The 12,983-nt window shown below is 54.5% G+C and overlaps 2 protein-coding genes and 1 non-coding gene across 3 annotated transcripts; 1 reads left to right on the top strand and 2 right to left on the bottom strand.

The window, feature by feature from the left end:
- Positions 1–3,728: 3,728 nt before the first annotated feature.
- LOC138413911 (RNA-binding Raly-like protein) lies at positions 3,729–10,215 on the top strand. The gene is made up of 7 exons (XM_069540163.1): positions 3,729–3,756; positions 4,169–4,247; positions 8,196–8,243; positions 8,325–8,467; positions 8,614–8,727; positions 9,100–9,239; positions 10,177–10,215. The coding sequence occupies exons 2-7, from the start codon at positions 4,177–4,179 to the stop codon at positions 10,213–10,215; spliced, it is 555 nt and encodes a 184-aa protein (XP_069396264.1). The 5' UTR covers positions 3,729–3,756; positions 4,169–4,176.
- Positions 6,748–6,818, bottom strand: TRNAG-GCC (transfer RNA glycine (anticodon GCC)). The gene has a single exon. It is a non-coding gene; the product is annotated as a tRNA-Gly (tRNA).
- A 1,402-nt stretch (positions 10,216–11,617) lies between the features above and the next one.
- On the bottom strand, positions 11,618–12,722 carry EXOSC6 (exosome component 6). The gene has a single exon (XM_060000680.1). It carries the CDS (start codon positions 12,488–12,490, stop codon positions 11,672–11,674), a length of 819 nt encoding a protein of 272 aa, XP_059856663.1. The 5' UTR covers positions 12,491–12,722; the 3' UTR covers positions 11,618–11,671.
- Between the last annotated feature and the right edge of the window lie 261 nt (positions 12,723–12,983).

Below are 12,983 nucleotides of genomic sequence, written 5' to 3'. Positions count from 1 at the left end.
AACATATAATGGAAAAAAACAAAAAAGAATACGTATATATATAAAAAAGAACCACTTTGCTGTACACCTGAAACTAACACAATATTGTAAATCAACTATACTTGAAGTAAAAGAAAAGAAATGAGGGATGTGTATATCAACTATACTTCAATTAAAAATAGAATAGAAAAAGAGAAATGGGGTATGGTCTTTTAAATAAGGATTGCTACTTGGCTGTAAATTTGAAAAGACAAGGCAACAAAGTATGAGCCTATCAACAAGTGATTATAGCCTGGCACTGAGAAGTTATCACTGAGTATGTCCAGGGCAGAAAGGGTGGTTGTTCTTGTATTGGCCTTTTCAGCTGGCTGTAAGACCCTTTTGTTGCTCCATTTACTGTGGTATAAGAGCAGTTGCTTTCAAATGTGTTGGATCATTCCACAGTAAGAAATATTATGGCCCAGCATATACTTACGTATATAAAAACATATAAGTAACTGAAATAAAAGTTAAATAAACTGTATTTCCTATTTTCAGCGTATGTCATGCATGCACTCTATTTTGCATTTTATGAAACTATTCTCTTCTATTTATATATAGATAATAAACAAATCTATAATAAATTTATCTATATAGATAAAATTGAAGATATATATTATTAATTTATCTATGTAGGTACAGACAATATGTATATGTTCTATTTAATTAAACGTTAATCAAATTCACCAATGGTCTGTGATCACAATTTGAAAAACAAGAAGTTACAATAAGCACTGGGGCTTCCCTGGTGGCGCAGTGGTTAAGAATCCACCTGCCAATGCAGGGGACACTGGATTGAGCCCTGGTCCAGTAAGATCCCACATGCCGCAGAGCAACTAAGCCCGCGAGCCACAACTACTGAGCCCGCATGCTGCAACTACTGAAGCCCGCGCACCTAGAGCCCGTGCTCCGCAACAAGAGAAGCCATCTCAATGAGAAGCCCGTGAACCACAACGAAGAGTAGCACCCGCTTGCTGCAACTAGAGAAAGCCCATGCACAGCAACGAAGACCCAATGCAGCCAATAAATAAATAAAATAGATTTTTAAAAAAACAAACAAAAAAATACTAGGAATCACATGTTTTCCCCACTTTGAACAGGAAGGGTGACTTACCAGAAAGCTTCATGAAAACAGATTCCAGTAAAGCTGGAGAGTTCAAAATGCAAAGAGAGCAGAGCTTGGATTCAGGAAAAAACTGAGCTTCAAACTCCAGGGTTGACAAGAAAGCAGTGAGCTCAGTGAACTTCATGGGTACCAACACCTGCTTGCTCACCAGCCTCCAGGTCATTAGAGGGCATCTCTGGATCCCACTTCTGACACCATGTAATGTCAACCTTTAAAATAAAACATCCAGTTATTTTACTGGCAAAATAGGTTTACTCAGAAATAACAGAGAATTGCAATTTGGGACAAGCATGTTATGATGTATCATAGGCAAGCCTGGAGAACAAAGGAGAGGCTTTTATTAAGGCTTTTATTAAGGCTTTATATTTAAGAGGCTTTTATTAAGTTTTAGGGGGAAATTGGGGAGAGCTGTTTTGAACAAAACCTCATTGGAAAAGAACAAGCATTCAAGGCTGTGGCAGTTTCTCATTGGCTGCAAGTGGTGGTAAGAGAGCTGTTGCTGGGGCAGGGAGGAAATTTCCTTCTTTTTTTTTTTTAAAGCAGGAGAGGGAATTCGCTGGCACTGGTTAGGACTCCGTGCTTTCACTGCTGAGGGCCTGGGTTTAATCCCTAAGATCCCACAAGCCGGACTTCCCTGGTGGTTAAGACTCCATGCTCCCAATGCAGGGGGCCCAGGTTCGATCCCTGGTCAGGGAACTAGATCCTGCATGCCGCATGAGGCAATGAAGATCCTGTGTGCCACAACTAAGACCCGGTGCAGCCAAATAAATATATATATTTAAAGTTATTTATTTTTTATTTTATTTTTGGCTGCTTTGGGTCTTTGTTGCTGCACACGGGCTTTTTCTAATTGCGGCGAGCAGGGGCTACTCTTCGTTGGTGTGTGGGCTTCTCATCGTGGTGGCTTCTCTTGTTGCAGAGCACGGGTTCTAGGCACACGGGCTTGAGTAGTTGTGGCATGCAGGCTCAGTGGTTGTGTCTCGCATACTCTAGAGTGCAGGCTCAGTAGTTGTGGTGCACGGGCTTAGTTGCTCTGCAGCATGTGGGATCTTCCTGGACCAGGGCTCAAGCCTGTGTCCCCTGCATTGGCAGGCGGATTCTTAACCACTGCGCCACCAGGGAAGTCCTAAATAAATATTTAAAAAAAAAAAAAAAGGCAGAAGATAAAATCCCCATGTGATTAATGTCCTCCTCCGTCAAAATAATTCTTATCTTCCCTCTTCCTGCTGGCTATACAGACTGCAATGAATGGTACATGTGTGCGAGTTCCCTCTTCAGAGCTTCCCAAGTCCGTTTTTTTTTTTTTTTTTTTTTTTTTTTTTTGTGGTACGCGGGCCTCTGAGTGTTGTGGCCTCTCCCGTTGCGGAGCACAGGCTCCGGACACGCAGGCTCAGCGGCCGTGGCTCACAGGCCCAGCCGCTCCGCGGCATGTGGGATCTTCCCGGACCGGGGCACAAACCCGCGTCCCCTGTATCGGCAGGCGGACTCTCAACCACTGCGCCACTAGGGAAGCCCCCAAGTCCGTTTTAAATGAGATTTTCTTTATATATTTTCATAGTGCTCATGCACTGTTGCCCTACACAGTGGACATGGGTGTGTTTTTCTGTCCTCTCCGGACATTGCAAATACAAAAGTCAAAGAAACAGACATAGAAAGCCAGACAACATGGAAGTACAGCTGTTTTCTTGGTGCATGGATATCTGTTTAATGTGTTCTTGAGTGGATAATTGGATAAGGCAGGATCATGAATGGAAGAGAAGGGCTGAGGGTGCAGGTACAGAATTGCCAGCTTCCTCCCAAATGAACACTTGATCTGGATTGTCAATGCCTCAGGGACATCGTTGCTGGTCTCCTTGTTCCTCACCATGAGCAAGCAGATGCTGGATAACTGCTCTTGGTGATTGTGTTGCAAGAAGTCTTGTGAACAGGAAAAGGAGAAGGCTCGCATTTGTTGCTGTCTTTGCAGTTAAAAGTGGGCCACGGATGATGATCATAGATTCAGGAAGAAAGCGGGGCGGGGGGCTCAGGGAGGGGCCTCAAGGTCACAGGTGAAACTCTGGGGTCTGATCCAAACCCAGAGGCAAAAGCTGGAATTTATTTAATGGAGTTCCATTCATTTATTCAGCAGATAGCAACTGAGCACCTACTAAGTGGCCAGGCCCCAAGTGAGCTGCGGGAATATGGCAAGAAGCAGATTCTCCTCTGTCTCCCACGAGCATAGAGCTACGTGCTCAAGTGGTGAACACTGAAGGAGCCCAGAAAGGAGACAGTCTGCCCGTGACTGGTGCACAGACGGCTGCCTTGCTTCTCAGTCCTCCTCTAAATCGGGTTCAGCTGACTCTTGACTCCCCTGCCACCAAGAGAGAGGGCAGCGGGGTGTCCCCACCCCAGACCAGGCAGGCTGCTTGCTTTGTTTCTCAGAGCCACCCTGGCTGTTTCAGATGCAGCCAGCCCAGGAGCTTAGACCAGAGGCAGCTGTGGGGCGTGGGCCTGGCAGCAGGCAGGCCTGTGGGCGGGCAGACAGGCAGCAGGAGAACATTCAAGAATTAACCCAACCAGGGACGGGTGTCTCCTCAGAGGATCACAGACATCCCCTCTCCTGCCCTTTGACGGTATCATCCCCAACTTCCAAGGCCTGGGCGATGGGGTTGATTCCCGTGGTAATTTGGGGGAAACAGTAGAGCAGCCTCCCCATCCTCGGGGGTTTTTCGTTTTGAAGTTAGCCAAAGGGACTGTTTGTCTCAGAACCATGGTCCCCTGAGGATGGAGATGAGCCCTCTGGAGCTGGAGCCCACCTCTGAATAGGTGGGCCCAGGGTCTGGAGGCCAGGTCGGGCTGCCCACTGACTGGGGATGGGCGCTCCACTGCACTGCCTCTCAGGGGGCACTGCCCACCGCCTCAGAGCGGAGGAGCAGGGAAGGGCCAGCCAGGAGGCAAGCGGGGCCTATGTGCACTTGGCCCCATTTTCCTGCACCCCTCCCTCTCTCTCTCCTGCTCTGTCCCACTCTTTGGCTCTCTTTTCAGATTGAGACATGGCTCGGGAGCCCAAGCCCGGCCCTTCCCGGCCAGGCCAGAAGAGCCCATGGGGCAGAGCCATCTCCTGGTGAGTCTGCCTGGGGTTGCCTACCGGGGAGGGAGTCTGATCACCAGCTTGTTTGGGGCTCTGGGCTCCCCTGAGACAGAATGAGAACCCCAGGAGGCTTGCTCAGTGTGCTGCCCGCCCAGCCGGCCAGGCTGCTCGTCTTACTCTCTGTGGTACCAGAGGAGGTCCGGTCTCCCTTGGCCACAGGTTTTGTCTGTAAACTGGGGGGGGTGGGGGGGGGTGCGTGGAGGGGGGTCAACCCAGCTCATTCCAAGGCCCCTTCTAGCTGACACAACCCAGCCACCCTCCTGCTGGTGATGCCCTCTCCTCTCGCCTGGACCCGGGGGTGTGAGTCCTCCAAGGGGAGCCTCACCTGTGGGGTGCTCGGCGGCTTTTTCTGGGTATACATGTTTGGGAAGTAGACAATGGGAACCCTTCTGGATGAAATCTTCCCTCTAACTTGGAAAGCTTCAAGGAATTTTAAAGAAACCTTTAAACATGTTTAGAAAGGAGCTCACCAACTTCTGCCAGCCAACGTGCCATTTTCACAGGCGTAACCAGAGTGTGTGTGAACCGGTGGCCCCTTAGTCCCCTCAGCTGGGAGCCTGTGATGTCTGTGATCAGCTCCTGGCCTGTCTGTGGGCATTTGAGTGGTTTCTGTCTTGCCAGTGGGGGAGGCAGGAGGCAGTGGGTCAGGTGGTTGCTGTTAGGTACAGCACTGTGTAAACAGCCTGCTGCCGAAGGTTCTGGTTTCTTTTGGGTTTTTGTTTGTTTGTGGGGGTTTTTTATAATTTTTTTATACTTAATTACTTTTCTTATTTATTTACTTATTTTTGGCTCTGTTGGGTCTTCGTTGCTGCGTGCAGGCTTTCTCTAGTTGCGGTGAGCTGGGGCTGCTCCTCATTGCAGTGTGTGGGCTTCTTACTGCAGTGGCTTGTCTTGTTGCAGACCATGGGCTCTAGGAGAGCAGGCTTCAGTAGTTGTGGCACATGGGCTCAGTAGTTGTGGTTCACGGGCTTAGTTGCTTCCACGGCATGTGGGATCTTCCTGGACCAGGGCTCGAACCTGTGTCCACTGCATTGGCACGCGGATTCTTAACCACTGGAACACCAGGGAAGTCCGGTTCTGGTTTCTTTTGGGTCTCATCTCCTCAGAAGTGCGATGGCAGGAATGGGTAGGGGCTACTCTGAGAAGCCTCTGCACCTCCAGGCTGACCTCGAGAGTCATTAGGCCAAATCTCTCCCTGCCTGCGGCAGCCAGGTCTACATCATCTTTGCCGGCATGGACTGCTTTTTCACTGTGTTGTTTTGGGCTGATGAGTAGATGTGTACTCGTAGTTTTTTAAGCTTGCGTTTCCTCAGTGATACTGAACTGCATATGCGGTGTGTTGGTTTGCCTCGAGTCTTGTGCGTGAGGCTCTCATCTGGGAGTTGATATGGTTTGGTAAATATCCGTCTGATGGGAGGTAAGTGGTTTCTTCCCATAGTTCTCTGCTGTGCTTTTTCACACGGCCGCTTTGAGGCTGGGTTAACCCTTTCTCAGTTCTTCAGTTCCAGTTGCCTTCTCCAGATTTCATGTCGCCCCACCCCCTTGCCTAGCAGGCTCGGACCCAGTCCTGTAGGTGCAGGTGGGAGAACAGGGAAGCAATGGGGAGTGATGCCAGCTGTCCTGCAGGAGCTCAGATTCCATTCGGAGGGGTGCCTGGCATTCAAGGCCTGGGGCAGGGGTGGCTTCCTTAAGACCCATGTGTCCCTAGGGGACTCCAGTGGGGAGAATGAAACCCTTCTCTGGGGACTAGGGCAGCATGTCTGGAGCAGCAGCAGGCTGTTGCTGTGGCTCTGGCCCCTTTGGATAGTCACCCAAAGAGGGGTGGTTCGGGATGGGGTTCTGGTGGCCCCTGAGTTGTTGGATGACTTCTCTATGAGAACTGGTCAAGTCCAGGCCTTGTGTCTTGGGTCTCAAAATGGCATTTGTCAACCTGGAGGGAAAGGTTTGTGGTGGAAGGATTGCCCCAGGTCCCCTCCCCCCCCACCTCCCCCCACTTGGCCCCTGACGACACTGAGGGAGGTGGCTTGACCTCTGCCCACAGAGTCATACTGATGGTGCATTTTATTTCTCTTACTGTGGGAAGTCCCCTTGCACTGTAATCATTAGCCCAGACCAGGGGACAGATGTGACTGCAGACCCTGTGTGACCAGGCCACTGCCCCTTAGGAAGAGAGAATCAAGGTCACACACCCAGGGCACAGGCCTCAGCCCTGGCTGATGACTGGGGGCAGGGGCAGAGCAGGGATGACCCCAGACCGGGAGGGACCCTCTACCTACAGCAAGCTGGAGCAGCGAATACCGCCTAACCTCTAACCCGCAAACTCATCCTGCCTTTGTCTCAACTCCGGTAGCTCCCGAGTCTGTGCTCAGCAGTCAGTGAATTACCATTCCTTTACCATTAATTTTTAGGTACTCTAAGAAGTCATTTTAGGAAAAAAAGTGAGGAAGAGGTGTTTAAAGAAAAGTGTGCTTCTTGCATTGGCTGGGAATTGAACCCTGGCCTCCCACGTGGCAGGCAAGAATTCTACCACTGAATCACCAATGCTGTTGTAGAATAGGGTTCATCGAGGTAGCTCAGGAGGTCGGCTACTGGTCTCTCCCCATCTCCCTCCCCTCCCCTCCAGCTGTCTGATCTCTGCTGAGGTTTCAACCCAGTCAGGGAGAGGGGGCCCCCATGGCCAACCCAAGGCGGGCCAGACAAGCGAGAATTTTCCCGGAGTGGTCATGCTCAGCTGAGACTCGTAACCTTGAGCTCTGTCCTGGCCCCCAGCTGTCCCAGCTTGGTCGTTGCCAACCCTCAGGGGGCTGCCTGTTTCCTGCACCATGCCCCGGACCCCGACCCCAACCCCAGAGCGCCGAAGGGATGGGTACCTGCCCTCCCGCACTCCACTGGCTCGCTTTCCTTTCTCCAAGGATGGGCCTCCCACCACTGGAATCAACATCCGAGCGGCTCCTGGGCCGCCCACCAGACTTCCTGAGGCCAGAAAGCGGGGACGGGGGTGGCCGGAAATCTCATCCACAGGCTTGGGGACCTCACGGCATGAAGGGGAAGGGGCCCCTAATGTTCCCTATTCCGCTCCGGTGGCTTCCATAGGCCTTGCCCCTCATCAGCTGGGCCTGAGCGGGTGATGTGGGCGCACAGTCCCAGAAAGTTATTTCAGAAACTTTACTGCCCCCAGCTTGCAGCCCCTCTCCTCCCCCTCAACTCCTCACTTGCCTTAACTGAAGCCTCAGGCTGCACCCGAACTGCCTGCAGCTGTATCCCCACAGGATATTCCTGCCCAAGCCAGACCCAGCTGTCCCTCTGCACCCATCTTCCCTTCCCTCCTAGGCACCAGTTCCCTGGAGGTGCATGGTGCATGAGAGCAGGCGTGAGGCCAGGCAGTGACAGCCTGGGACCTTCCAGACTCAGCCTCTCTCCCAGGGCCTGGAGCGAAGGGAAGGTGGCCTGGGCACGGCCCTTAACCCCCACTGTCTGGCCCTGCCAGCGCTGAGCCCTGCATCCTGGCGATTCCCACGCAAGGATTAAAGGCTCTCTCCGTGGCTTTGAGCCCTGACTTAATTCTTCCCTTTCATCCTTTGCCAGACTAAGAACCAGAATAAGATCAGCAGTGCCTGGGTCAGGCAGAGGAGCCTTTGGACAGCCCAGACCTGGCTGGCCAGAAGCCTGTGGGCAATCGCCCCCTCCTGCCACCTGGAGGCACCCGGAACGTGCCCCTAACAGAGGCCAGCTATGGGGAAGCTGGTTTGCTGTGGTCTCCCAAAGTGACCTTGGTCAAGTCCCTAGGGGCTCTTATGGTGAAGAATCCTGGGATTCTAAGAAAAAGCTGCATACATCAGTTTCTCCAAATTAAACTGGAGTCGAGGCAAGGATTCTGGCCCTGGACAATGACCCTTTCCTCATTTATCTCTATTTCAACAGCAACTATGACCTGGATTACAAGCTGTACAGGGAAGATGTCCCCTACAGGTAGGTGGGTCCTGCCCCCTCAGTCCTCTGGGCAAGCAGGTGGGGCTAGTTGGCCTGACTCCCTCTCCATCCTGTCCATAGGGTGTATGAATACCAGAGGATCCCTCCACTAATCAACCGTGTCCCTATCAAGATCCGGAGGACCCATATGGGCATGGGGGTCAAGAGCAACTTCAGTCCCCACAAGGCTCCCAGGAACAGTCAGCTGACCCCCAAGATAAAGCGTGAGTGAGGGAGCACAGCCCTCAGCTGCAGGGCTAGGGGAGAACTGGGAGGCCCTTAGCAGTGAGGGTGGGTTCAGGAGTCCTCGCAGCACTGCCCTCTGCCTCCTGAACCTGATTGATACCAACTCTGACCCCTCTCCCAGCAGTCCAGACTGAGGAGCTGCACTCCATCAGGGGAGAGCTGAGCCAGATCAAAGCCCAGGTGGACCACCTGTTGGACAGTGTGGAGCGCATGGACCAGCAGAGGGACCAGCTTTCAGGTCAGGTCCCCCCAGGCGTGGGCCCAGGCCACACCCTTAGCAGGCTCCAGGTTTTCCCACTCCTGAAGGTACCAGGGGGTCCTGCCTCCAGCTTTCCCTGGGTGCAGGGCTCCTCCTCACCCTCCCTGGAGTTCACTTCCCCCTACTCCCTCTGGGTATCTCTGTGGCTTGAGGACCTTTTTGGCTTCTAGATTGTTCTATGACCCCCACCCACTCAGCAGCTGTCTGGAGCCAGAGCAGTGTCCCAGCCCATCCCCATCTTGTCCTCTCGAGCCCTAGATTCCCTAGATCAGTGCTGGGCATCAAGTGGCATCTTTGGGGTTAGCTGGGGCCTTCAAATCTATCCACTGACCAGTGACTCTCCCTGTGCAGGGACAGAGGACTGTGAACAGAACAGGGGCTCTGGAAGTAAAGGCTCCTCATGCAGAACCACTGATCCCCAGCAGGAGCCCAGGGGCCAGAGGGCCCATCCAGAGGCGGACAGCTTCCAGAACACAGACCTGGAGAAGGCAGTGAGTGGCCTGGCGCTTCCCCCCATTCTCACCCTCCTTGTGGTCTCTCTGTGAGCAAAGGAGGGACTTGGGTTTGCGTGGGAGACCACAATGGTGGTTGCAGGGAGGCGTCTGACTTCCATCACAGCCAATGCCCAGGAGAAGATGGGGCCCTGCCCTGTTTTTTCTCCCCTCCTGATTTGGGCTTGGTCGGCTCAAATGGACCAGGGGCTACAGCTGGGCAGCTGAGCCAGTTCTGGGCTGAAATACCATCTCCTCCTGGAAGGTGGGTGGGGAGGGGGCTTTGAGCATTGCACAGGGAATATCACAGATGTGCCCCATAGCCCCAGATCCCTTGCCCAAAAACCATCTGGTAAGCCTGCCCCTGCCCACCTGCTACCCCAGAGTCTTTGGGCTGTCTTGCATTGTACCATACTCCCCAGGAAAGCTGGAGCACACTGACCTTCCTGGACTGAGAATATCCAAACCTGGATCTGATAACAGCCTTTTGTGCAGCTTCAAAGGGCCCAAATGTTCCCTGCCCTACCATTTCCTCCTCTCCTATTGGTGGTCCCTGAGATGGGCCAAGCCCCTACTGTTGCTAGGGCCATCTCAGCAAGGCTGGGGCTGCTGGGGGGTTAGTAGTGAGGAGCTTCCTCTCCTCCACTTGCCTAGCTCTGGCCTGTGGGCTCCAGGGGACACTTACTGCTGCCCAAGACTGTATCACATCTAGGAAAAGACTGGGGTAGGTGCAGAAAATGCCTTCTTCTGTCTGGTGGTCCTGGGTCCGTTCCCAAGTCTCAGGAAGAATCTACAGTAGCACTGAGATGTCAAAGCTGCCAAGAAAGGGAGGTGGGGGTGAGAGACTGGGAGTTGTTAGCAGATGGCCCTCCCTTTCCCAGCCATTCCACACCTCTCAGCCCTTGGGACTAGAGTCCTGCTTCTGCTTCTCCTACAGGTGAAGAATCATGCAGCAGACCAGGAAGACAGCCAGTAGAAGGTTGTAACCCCTCCAGGCTCATCAGCTCCAGGCACCTTCCCTAGCGGTTCCTTTCCTTGCCTTGACTGATTTTCCAAAGGCCTCTCAGTGGCACCCATGCAACCCATTCTGGAGCAAGGGCAACAGAAATGGAGGCACGGCTCAGCCAGACCATCCAGGAAGCCTCCCCCCAAGTGCTGGCTTTAGCTTTGGTCATGTTTCCAGATGACAGTCTGGGGACTGGCAGGGAAGGGAAGAGGCTGCAACTGCCCAGCACCAGCTCACCATTCTTAGAAAGCTGAGGCCCACTCGTCAAAGGGGCAGCTGGACGGGGCCCACCTGGGAGCACCATCAGCCCTCTCTCACTGCAGGGACTGTTCCAGCGGCTCTTCTCCCTCTCAAAGCCCCCAGTCCTGTCTGGGTGTCAATAGGGGTATCCTTTTTGTGTCATTTCTGTCTTGTTTCTTGCTGATGTGATACCATGTATTTCAGATCTGCTTTGGAAATATGTATTATGTCACTGGGGGGAAATAAAATTTATATTTTTTTCCTCTTGATCAGGGGTTCTCGGTGTGGTCTCCAAGCCTTATTCTGGCCCTTTGGCTGTCCCAGGCCAACCCTTCCTAGAGAAGCTGAGCAGGCCCGAGACACACAAGCTCAGAAGCTCACACCAAGCCAGGGCAGAAAGGGCACCAAGCTGCCCTGCTTTTCTCCAAACCAGACCTGAGCACAAACCTGCAGGGCTCAGGAGCCACAAAGGGAAGATCTTACCCTTGTGGTCAGACAGGCCAGCTCTGCCCTACAAAATGGCCAGACTCCATCTCCAACATCCAGAAACTCTCACTCCTGGCAATTCAAGTGCCCTCTCCCAGGAGCCAAGACTAGATGAGGGACCCAGGACACATATAATGCTGTCCCAAGCCCTGGACACCAGGAGTCCGAGAACACACTACCCAGCTCGGAAGAGCCTTGCTCTCTTAAATCCTGTATCAAAAACAACAGAATTTTTCAGATATAAAGGAGTTTTTGTTTTAGCTCAGATATTAAGTGGGAAAGCACAGGCCCCTGGTCCATTCTCTCAAAAGCAGCCCAATAATATAGGAGGGGGTCACTGGCTGGCCTGCATACAGTCCATCCCTTACGAGACACTAGCTCCAGGTTCCACTTTCCAGGTAAGTCCAGCTGAAGTCCTTTCCAACTTGGGGGGGGGGGGTCAAGCTGCATTCGCAGGTTTCTTCACCTGAGTCGTGGCTGGGAGCCAACTCAATTCGAAAAGTTCCTTTAACGGAACAGTTTTTTAAAATATCATCCCAATACAGCTGTCCAGTGCATCAGTTCTGAGCTCGCCTCCCTAGATCCTCTCCCGTGCTCCGAGTTCTCAGCTTGGCGCACGCAGTCTGCAAGCCGACGGCGCAGGTCCTTTCGGGGACAGCGGCAGCTGTCCTCGGCGTCCGTCCTTGCTCAGGGTTCTGCTTCAGGGCGGCGTGGCGGCGCCCCTCCGGCGGGCGGCCCGTACTAAGCACTGCTGCAAAACGGGGTAGAGGCGCTGGCAGCCCTCGAGACCCAGGCGCACGGCCTCCGCCCAGCTCTCGGTCGGGCCGCCCTCCCCGCTGCCCAGCAGGCCGGCCACCTGGTTGAGCACCGGCATAAGCGCCACGGTGAGGCCGGCGGCGGCGCGTTCCTCCTCTAGCAGCGTGGGGTCCAGCAGCCAGGTGGGCTCCGGCCCCGGCGCGCGGCTTAAGCCGCAGCCCACCACCAGGTCGTACATCTCGATGCCCGCGTCGGCCAGGGCGATCGCGGCAGCCGTGAGCGCGGCGGCCAGAGCCGAGCCGCCGTCCTCGAGCAGCAGCGCCGACACCTCGAGCTGCGCGCGCGGGTAGCGGCCCAGGCGCACGGCCGGCTCGAGCGCCTCCTGCAGCGCCAGCGCCAGCTCACGCTCCTCGCTGCCACCCGGGGGAGCGCGGCGCCGGCGGCCCGAGAAGGGCGCGCGGCGGAAGTCGCAGAGCAGGCGGCCCCGCAGCGCGGCCGGGGTCTCGCCGCCCGCTCCGGCCGGGCCGCCACCGCGCTCACCGCCCTCTACCTGGCGTGGGCCGGACACTGCGCACAGCACCTTGGTGCCTCCCGCCTCCAGGTAGGCCGAGCCCTTGGCCTGGCTCAACAGCCCGGCGCGCGCGTACACAGGCCGGAGCCGCGTCGGGTCGCGAGCGGCCGGCACCTCGTCCTCGTCGGTCGCGTACAACTGCGGCGGCTGCGACTCCTCGGGCCCGCGGATGCGGCGGTTGTCCCCGGGCATGGCGGCATCTGGCGCACGAGTCCCCTTTACCCGTCGGCCCGGCCTCGCGCGCCGGCTCTTCCGCCCGCTCAAAGCCGCGCGCTCGCGCGAGGGCTGTCGGGATAGCGGCAGGCCGCCCCGCACCGCCCCCTGCCGCCCCGGAGGGAGAACGGCGAGCGCTGCAGAGTCCTGGGGCCGCCGCAAGGACGCCCAGAGCTCGGTGGATGGATGGACGGATGTACCGGGCAGGCCTGCAGAAGTGGCACCTAGGCCGGCTCGGCTGACCTCTAGCCTTTGCGCTCAGGACGTAGGGCTTCTTCCTTTCACTTGTGAAGCTGTAATTATTTTAATTTTGCACTTATGTGTGTGACTGTTTTATCCATGTTCCCCACTGCCTTGCCCAAGAGGGCAGTGACCTTCTGTCTTGGTCACTCCTGTACTGTCAGTGTCCTGGCTGGCATAAACGCTTGTCGAGTGAATGAATGGAACTACGTCTCTCCTGCCCTGGATTGTG

Source organism: Delphinus delphis, chromosome 20, assembly GCF_949987515.2.
Source record: "Delphinus delphis chromosome 20, mDelDel1.2, whole genome shotgun sequence".
Classification (NCBI taxonomy): Eukaryota; Metazoa; Chordata; class Mammalia; order Artiodactyla; family Delphinidae; genus Delphinus; species Delphinus delphis.
This window is presented reverse-complemented; position numbering and strand designations above follow the sequence as displayed.